The sequence below is a fragment of the Eimeria acervulina genome, genomic scaffold, assembly GCF_000499425.1.
Source record: "Eimeria acervulina Houghton genomic scaffold, Eah_scaff240, whole genome shotgun sequence".
Lineage (NCBI taxonomy): Eukaryota > Apicomplexa > Conoidasida > Eucoccidiorida > Eimeriidae > Eimeria > Eimeria acervulina.
This window is the reverse complement of record NW_013549986.1, coordinates 6,142-15,420: the sequence shown is the minus strand read 5'-3', so window position 1 is coordinate 15,420 and position 9,279 is coordinate 6,142. Positions and strand designations below refer to the sequence as shown.

The 9,279-nt window shown below is 51.6% G+C and overlaps 2 protein-coding genes across 2 annotated transcripts; one reads left to right on the top strand and one right to left on the bottom strand.

The window, feature by feature from the left end:
• Positions 1-1,323: 1,323 nt before the first annotated feature.
• Positions 1,324-3,441, top strand: EAH_00027730 (hypothetical protein, conserved; the record flags this gene model as incomplete). The annotated part of the gene is made up of 1 exon (XM_013396375.1): positions 1,324-3,441. The coding sequence occupies one exon, from the start codon at positions 1,324-1,326 to the stop codon at positions 3,439-3,441; it is 2,118 nt and encodes a 705-aa protein (XP_013251829.1).
• Positions 3,442-4,767: 1,326 nt separating this feature from the next.
• EAH_00027720 (protein phosphatase 2C, putative) lies at positions 4,768-8,970 on the bottom strand (the record flags this gene model as incomplete). The annotated part of the gene is made up of 7 exons (XM_013396374.1): positions 4,768-4,912; positions 5,118-5,595; positions 6,008-6,089; positions 6,534-6,785; positions 7,025-7,081; positions 7,339-7,451; positions 7,758-8,970. 7 exons carry the CDS (start codon positions 8,968-8,970, stop codon positions 4,768-4,770), a joined length of 2,340 nt encoding a protein of 779 aa, XP_013251828.1.
• Positions 8,971-9,279: the final 309 nt, after the last annotated feature.

Sequence of the window (9,279 nt, the reverse complement as noted above, 5' to 3'; positions counted from 1 at the left end):
ATATATATATATATATATATACATATATGAGTATCGCCAAATATTTGTATTTTATTAACAGAGTCAAGAAGACAGCATCAACAGCAGAAAGAAAAAGAACAAAGAAACTAACATCTTCTCCCTATCCTTCCTTCTGCTGCTGCTGCCACTGCTGCTGCTGCTGCTGCCACTGTTGCTGCTGCTGCTGCTGCTGCTGCTGCAGGGAGTTTCATTTTCTTCTTTATTTCCTGGTGCGGGGCCTCAAGCAATCGATTTGCTGCAGCGGCTGCTGACGTTCAATCCCGACAAACGCATTACTGCTGTAGAAGCACTGAGACACCCCTACTTCAAAGTAAATAAATAAATTAATTAAATTAATTAATTAAATTAATTTAATTAATTAATTAATTAATTAATTAAATTAAAAATGCATAAATAAACATATAAATATGTCAATAAAAAATACTTAAAGTATATACCCATGCTTTAATTAATTAAATTTTCTTCGCTTCTTCTACTGGCTGTTATAAAATAAATATAATAAATATAATAAATATAATAAATATAATAAATATATAATAAATAGAGTAAAGATATTTAAATATATAAATAAAACTTAAACACTGTAAGGATATTTTTATTTTTATTTATTATTATTATTATTATTATTATTATTATTATTATTATTATATTTTTTTATTTTTCAGGGTTTGTATTGTCGTGAAGACGAACCGCAGGCGACGCGTCCAATGGATTGGACCTTCGATAACTTCCTACCCAACAAAAGGTAACAGCTAGCTACAGCTAGCTACAGCTAGCTACAGCTAGCTAGAGATAGCTACAGCTAGCTAGAGATAGCTACAGCTAGCTAGAGATAGCTACAGCTAGCCACAGCTAGCTGCAGAGAGCTAGAGACAGGTGCGGCTAGCTACAGCTAGCTACAGAGAGCTAGAGATAGCTAGAGATAGCTAGAGATACGTAGAGATAGGTAGAGATAGCTACAGCTAGTCACAGTTAGTTACAGCTGGCTACAGTTAGTTATAGCTAGCCACAGCTAACTACAGCTAGCTATCTGCAACTAGCCGCCCTTTACTATACTCATTTGAACAGGGAACGTCGCTATAACATTATCGGCTGCTGCTGCAATGTTAACGACCCAGCTGCTGCTGCTGCTGCTGCTGCTGCTGGTGCCTCTGTTGCTGCTGCTTCTGCTGTTTCTGCTGCTGGTGCTGCCGCTTCTCCTGTTTCGGCTGCTGCTGCTGTTGCTTCTGGTGGTGATGCTTTGCTGCTTCTTATGTTGTTGCTGCTGCTGCTGTTCTTGCTTGCTGCAGGCTGCTGCAGAATATGATATACAAAGAGATATTATCCTTCCACCCACAGATCGCTTTAAGAGACAGATTGCTGCTGCGCCCACGAGGGCTGCTGCCGCAGCAGCTGCTGCCGCTGCTGCCGAAGCATCTGGCGAGCAGTTTGCTGCAGTTCGATGAGGAGCAGCAGCGGGAAGAGCAGCAGCAGCAGCAGCAGCAGATGCTGCAGCAACAGATGCTGCAGCAACAGCAACAGCAACAACAGCAGCAACAGCAAGAGTTGCTCCAAAAGCAGCAACAACAGCAGCAACAACACATGCTGCAGCAGCAGCAACAACAGCAGATGCTGCAGCAGCAGCTGCAGCAACAGCTTCAACAGCAACTGCAACAGCAGATGCAGCAGCAGCAGAGGGAGCAGCAGCAGCAGCAACTGTTATTGCAGCAGCAGCTGCAGCAACAGCAACTTCAGCAGCAGCAGCTGCAGCAGCAGCAGCAACAACAGCAGGATCAGCAGCAACTCAGCTCTCTTGTGCACAGGTCTTGCTGCAGCGCCCCTGCAGCATCGTCTGAAGCAAACTCCAGAGAAGCGTTGCAGCAGCAGCAGCAGCAGCTGCTAATGCCAGCAGCTTCAGCAACCGCAGCACCAGCAGCAGCCCCTGCGTCAGCAGCAGCAGCACCAGCTGCAGTAGCAGCTGCAGCAGCAGCAGCAGCAGCAGAAAGCAGCAGACTTGCTGCCATTCGTCGGATGAACCCTGTGGTAGATTCCTTAGGACCCGCTATACGCGCTCTGAAGCAGCAGCAGCAACAGCAGCAGCAGCAGCAGCAACAACAGCAGCAGCAGCAACTGCTGGATAGCATGCACGCGGGTAGCTGTCTTGCGCATCAGCAGCTGCTGCAGCAACACCGTCAATCGCTGCTGCTGCAGCAGTCCGCGTACTGCTCGCTGCAGCAGCAGAAGCAGCAGCAGCGATTGAATGCCGCAGCAGCAGCAGCAGCAGCAGTAGCAGCAGCAGGCGCTCCCCACAGACACTCCATAGGGGCCATCAGCGACACTGCAGCAGCAGCAATGCAGCAGCAGCAGCACAAAGCCCCTTGCGTCGCTACAGCCCCAGCAGTTTCTCTTCATCACCAGCGACATCAGCAGCAGCAGCAGCAACAGCAGCAACAGCCGCAACAGCAGCAGCACTTCTCTCCGCAAATGTATATGGGTACTTCTGCCCAGCACGACAACACAAAGAGACAGGCAACTGTTGCTGCTGCTGCTGCTGCTGCTGCTGCGCACAGCAGCAGCGTTTGCTCCCCCGTACAGCACCAGCTGACGAACTCGCAGCTGTCTGAAATGCTGCAGCTGCAGCAGCAGCAGCTGCAGCAACAACAACAGCAGCAGCTGCAGCAGCTGGCGAGCAGCTGCTGCGGTGGCAGTTTCTGCTGCGACAAGTGCCGCTGCCTTGCTGCTGCAGCAGAAGGTGAAGGGCCTGAGGTATTACGCAGCAGCAGCAAAGCACTGAGACAAGCAACCAGCAGCAGCAGCAGCACTGCAGCAACAGCAGCAGATGTTGCTTCGCTATTGAACTGGCCCTCGTCCGGCAGCAGCAGCAGCAGCAGCAGCAGCAGCGATAGCAGCTGCTGCACCTCGGCCTGGGCTGCTGCAGGTAGTCGCAACACAACGAGGTCTTCTTTAGGGGGAGATGCTGCATTTGGTTCAGGAGAAGGGTACCCACAGCAGCAGCAGCAGCAGCAGTTGCTGCTGCTGCAGCAGCAGCTGCAGAAGCAGCAGCAACTCGCGCTGCTGCACCGCGTTATGCAGCAGCAAATGGCGCGGCAGCAGCAGCTAATTGATCAGCAGCAGCTGCGCCTCAGCCTGCAGCAGCAGCTGCAAGGCAGCCACGTCATTGGCTCCTCTGCACCCCAACAGCAGCAGCAGCAACAGCAGCTGCTGCAGCAGCAACTGCAGCAGCAACTACAGCAGCAACTGCAGCAGCAGCGTATCCACCAGCAAGGGGCAAGGCTACGCGTCGCTCCCGATTACACGGACGCAGCAGCAGACCCGAATGCAGCAGCAGCTGCTGCTGCTGCTGTTGCTGCAGCAGCAGCTACCAGCCGCTGGGTGCTGCCGGGCCAGCAGCAGCAGAAGCAGCAGCCCTATACTTCGTAATATAACATTTATTTTGTTCCAAGTGAAACAGCAGCAGCAGCAGCAGCAGCAGCAGCAGTTGCTACTAACGCGCTCTGCAGCAGCTGCAGGAACCGCAACTAGAGTTTGCTTGCTGCAGCAGCTGCAGCAGCAACAGCAGCAGCAGCACTTTAGTAATGTAGGTATATAAGAAAGAAACAGTTTGCATTAAGATTTGCTGCCTTTGTCTATTTGGCTGTACTTCTATATATGCATTTATTTATTTATTTTATTTTATTTATTATTTATTATTTATTATTTATTTGTTTATTATTTATTTATTTATTTTGTTCTGAAGATTTGTCTGTTGTTCAGCTCAACCCACTTAAATCTTTATTTACTTCTTTGTTCGCTTACTCAGTTTATTATTTATTTATTTATTTATTACTTCTTTAATTAATTAATTAATTTATTTATTCTTAAATTTATATATTTATTTATTTATTTACCGCTGATCTAAGAGCAAAGCGCAGCCAAACACAGCGCGACATACAAAAAGAAGCAATACAAATAAATAAATAAATAAATAAATAAATAAATAAATAAATAAATAAATAAAGAGGGCAGCACTAACAAACAAAACAAAGACAGAGAAAAATATTTTTAATATTCGTCGGAGTTCAAATGAATATAAAAACGCCCTACAAAAAACTCAACAATGCACACTCCTCCACAATGCACCATAGCTAGCTAGCTAGCTAGCTAGCTAGGTTGGCTAGCTAGCTAGCTAGGTTGGCTAGCTAGCTAGCTAGCTAGCTAGAATGAATAGCTAGCTCGATAGATAGATAGGATGGCTAGCTAGCTATAGGGACAGCTAGCTATAGGGATAGCTAGCTATATGGATAGCTAGCTAGCTAGCTAGCCAGTCGGCGCCTTCTAGGTGATGCCGGAGAGGAGGCAACTCGAACAACAAACCGAGGGGAAGTAGACAGCAGAAAAGCAGCATCAGCAGCAGGTGCTGCTGCTGCTCTGATGCTTTTGCTGCTGCTTGTGCTGCTGCTGTTGGTTGAGGCACACGCAATCCAAGCGTTTTGCTTTCCGTTCTGCTGCTGCTAAGTGATACTGACGCAGCTGGTGCTGGGTGATGCAGCAGCAACAGCAGCAGCAACAGCAGCAGCAGGTGCAGCAACAGCAGCAGCAGCAGCAGCAGGCACTTCATCCGCCCCACGGCGGCTGCGTTTTGCGGTGTCTGTGCGCCAGGGTTTCTTCTGCTGCTGCTGCTTTTCCTTCTGCTGCTAAGCTTGCTGCTGCTGCTGTTGCTTCACGTGGTGCTTCTAGCAGCAGCAGCAGCTGCTGCTGCTGCAGCTGCTACAAGGAAGCACCTTGCAGCAGAACGACAGCAACAGTTGTATCATCAAACATGCGTCTCCGCTGTCTTGGAGGTGAAGACAAAGCAGCAGCAACAGAAATGCCCTTCTCTGCTGCTGCTCTCTTTACTGTCTCTCTTACTAAGCTGTATATACACCCGACACACACACATACACAAACAGCAGCAAAACCTGCTACTACATCTGGAACAGCAGCAGCAGCAGCAGCATAAGCAGCAGCGCAAGTAGCAGCAGCAGAAGCACCGGCAACATCAGGATCAGCAGCACAAGCAGCAGCAGCAGCAGCAGCAGCAACAGCACGCGTTGACTTGGGAGTATCTCTGCACGTACGCGTCTGCGGCCCTCTTGGCAGCCTCTGCCCGTCTGCTGCTGCTGCTGCTGCTGCTGCTGTTGCTGCTGCTGCTGCTGAGCTCAGCTGCAACAAGAGCTGCTGCTTCATGTGGGGAGAAGAAATCCCAAAGGCCGTCAGATGCAACAATAATAAATTTATTTTCTGCTGTCTTCTCAACAAATCGCGTTTGAGGCATTATATCAATATACGGGAAAGACCAGGTCTCCTCTGCTGCTGCTGCTGTTGCTGCTGCTGCTGCTGCTGCTGCTGCTACTGTGGCTGCTGGTCCGACGCCATTGCCGGTGCCGCTGCTGCTGCTGTTACTGCTGCTGCTGCTGCTGCTGCTAGGAGACCTGCGGCGTCTGCTGCTGCGTAGCTCATCAACATATTTTTCTTTTTTTAATACAAAATCTCCGAAGGCCCCAGTTGGCTGCAGACGCCCCTTAACATAACACGAACTCAGCTGAGTTTCGCTACCTGCATGTACACCCCAAAGAGCAAGCAAGCAGCAGCAGCAAATCAAGAAAGCTGCAGCAGCAGCAACCGATGCAGCAGCAGCTAAAGCAACACATGCAGCAGCAACTGATGCAGCAGCAGCAGGATAGATGCAGCAACAGCAGCAGCAATCAACTGATGCAGCAACAGCTGCAACAGCAGCTGCTGCTGGCCTTGGGCCGCTGCTCCACGCTGCAGCAGCAGCAGCAGAAGGCAACAGCAGCAATCACTTCAGCATCATAAGCAGCAGCTTTAAAGGCAATATGAAGAGGAAAGCTGCAGCGCAGGCGTTGGCTATTTCCTCAGCAGCAACAGCAGCAACAAGATCAGCAGCAGCAGCTACATAATTATCTTCAGGTGTACGTACACCGCACGCGGTGTATAGTAAATTTACCTAAGAGACCAAAGACTTGCAGAAAAGAATGAAGAGAGTTTTGCGGTTCGCGAGGCTGCCTCCACTCTCTCTTACATATTACCTGGTGTACGTACACCCCAAAAAGAACAGCAGCAGCAGCAGCAGCAGCAACAGAAAGAGTAGAAGGTGCAGAAGCAACAATAAAAGGAACAGGAGTAGAAGAGGCAGCAGCAGCAAAAGAAAGAGCAGAAGCAGCAGCAGCAGAATGCCGAAGCCATCAAACAAGCAGCAGACACAAAAGGCATTACACGCAGCAGCAAAACAACACCAGCACCAACAGCAACAAAACAATAGCAGCAGCAGCAACAGTAAAGCAGCAGCAAAGCAACAAAGCCAGCAGCAGCAGACACACGACAGCAGCAACACAGATGAAGTGCAGCATAACCGCGAAACCAGAAAACGACAGCTGCACCACCAGAACAAAAGCAGCAACAGTAACAGCAGCAGCAGTAACAGCAGTAACAGCAGCAGCAGCAGCAGCAGCAGCAGCAGCAGGGTTGCATACTATGTCGTCTTCGTTTGGGTGTAATTTCTGAAGACGTTTTCTTTCTTCGGGGGAGTTGGCGTTCTGCTGCATGTTTAGCTCCACCACCTCTACGCCCTTGCTGCTGCTGCTGCTGCTGCTGCTGCTGCTACTGCGGCTGCTGCTGCTGGTGTTGCTGCTGTTGCTGCGCTGCAGCACCGCCATGCAGTCGCCGCTGTTAGCAACGACAAATCCCTTCTCCGTAAACAGCAAAGCCAAGCAGCAGGCCCCTACCTGCATATACACCCCAAGTACGTAGCAGCAGCAGCAGCAGCAGCAGCAAATGATGCAGATGCGCAGCATACAGCCCCACTGGTGTATGCACACCCCATGCATGCAGCAACGCAAAATCGACAGCTGACGTTTCGGCGCTTCATCCAAAAGCAAAGTTGAGGTGGAGTGCTGCTGCAATTAGCAGCAACAGCAGCAGCAGCAACAGCAGCAGCAACAGCAGCAGCAGATCTTGCCTTGACGCTTCTTTTAATTCCTAAGGAGTAAGCGGCATCGACGGAAGCGCCAATTGCCTGGTCCTGCAGCAAAACATGCAGAGCAAGCACATCCACACTGCAGCTACAGCAGCAGCAGCAGCAGCAGCAGCAGTCGCTGCAGCAGCAGCAGAACAAGCAGCGGCAGCAGCAGAGGAAAGAGCAGCAGCAACGGCAGCGCCAGCAGCAACGGCAGTAGCAGCACCCGCATCAGCAGCAGAGGCAGCAGCAGCAGCAACAGCAGCAGCAGCAACAACAACAGCAACAGCAGCAGCAGCAGCAGCAGCAGCAGCAGATCTCACGAGGCGGCAGAAGGCGCGGGCGAGGGTTTGTTGAATTGCTTGAAGGTCTGCTGTATCGACACCTCGCAGCTCCTCACTAACGAAATGCGGCAAATGCGCATGCACGAACTCAGCTGCAGCAGCAGCAGCAGCAAGAACAGCAGCCACAGCAGCAGCAGCAGCAGCAGCAAGAACAGCAGCAACAGCAGCAGCAACAGCAGCAGCAGCAGCAATAGAAGCAAAAATCCATATACGCTATGCAGCAGAACTCGCTTTGCTGTCCCCAGTCAGCTTTGCTGCTGTTGCATTTGCTGCTGCTTCTGCTGGCGCTGCTATTGCTGCTGCTGCTGCTAGTGCTGTTGCTGCTGCTTCTGCTAGTGCTATTGCTGCTGCTACTGCTGCTGCTGCAGTAGCAGCAGCACGCGTGTTTTGCTGCTTACCGACGTCTGGCCCCCCATGTCCATCGACAACAGCAACGAGGAAAAGGGGTTTGCTGCTGCTGCTGCTGCTGCTACCTGTGGGGTGTACAGACATCTGAAGCTGCTGTAGCGCGGGCTTAGCAGCAGAATGCGAACCAGCAGCAGCAGCAGCAGCAGCAGCTGCATCTGCAGAACCAGGTAGAAGACCTGCAGCATCAACGGGAAAGACTTGCTGCGCCAGCTGTACAAGATGCTGCTGTGTAGGTGTTTCAGCTGCTGCTGCTGTTGTTGCTGCTGCTGCAGCTGGTGGTGGAGCATCAGGAGGGGGAGCAGCAACAGCAGCAAACAGCAGCCTGTCTTCCACAGGGCAGTTTGCTGCTATCTGAGCTGCTCCTGCTGCTAAGCCAAGCTGCTGCAGCACCTCCTGCGTGCGGTGTACAGACAGCGGCCAGGCGCTCTGCGGCTCCCCCACCATCTGCTGCAGCAGCAGCTGCCCCTTCGCCTCCCAAAGCTGCTGCTGCTGCTGCTGCTCCTTCTGCTGCTGCTGCTGCAGCAGAAGCGGAGGCTCTGCTCCTTCACACCGTGCAGCAGGAGACTGCAGCAGCGCAGCAAGGCGTGGCATCCATGCAGCCCTGCTGCTTGACTTTAAATGCTGATGCTGCTGCTGCTGCTGCTGCTGCTGTTGCAGCTGCTGCTGCAGCAGGAATGCAGGAGCAGCAGCAAGAGCGACACCACACAGAACTTTGTTGAAAAGAGTTCCATTAGCACCACCTGCTGCTGCTGCTGCTCCTGCTGCTGTTGCTGCTGCTGCAACCCCTGGCCTACCGGCTGCTTCCTTCTTAATCGGCAGCGAAAAGCCGCCAGAAGCAGCAGCAGCACTTGCAGCTGCTGCAGCAACAGAAGCTGCAACAGCAGCATCCCGTAGTTCCTGCACACCCAGCAGCAGCTGCTGCTGCTGCACAACAGGCCTGGGGAACGCAGTAGCAGCTGCTGTTGCTGTTGTTGCTGCTGCTGCTCGGTTCAGCAGACCTAACTGAGATGTGTTGCAGGAGAAGCTGCTGCCGTTGCTGAGGGTATTCGTGGGCCCTGCAGCAGCAGCAGCAGCAGTTGCCGCTGCTGCTCCCCTATTGCTGTTGCTGCTGCCTCCACACCGCCGCAAAGTAGCAGCAGCAGCAGCTGCTGCTGCTGCTGGTTTCACCCGCGTCAGCCTCATCATCCTCAGACTTAACGCCATTGCATCCTAAGCAGCTGCCGGCTCACAGCAGCAGCAGCAGCAGCAACTGCAGCAACAGCAGCAGCAGCAGTTGCAGCAGCAGCAAGGTGTGACACCTTAATGAGGATTCCTTGATGCTGCAGCAGGAATTGAAGGGTTTCTATTCTAAAGACACGGTGTTATAATAGTGCTGCTCTCGCAGCAGCAGGAGCTGCTGCTGCTGCTGCTGCTGTCGCCTGCGGGGCCCCAAGTGGCTGCAGCAGGAGCAGCGGCTGCCAAGCAGCAGCAGCAAAACAAAAGGAAGAAAGACGAGAAGATAATATAAAGACA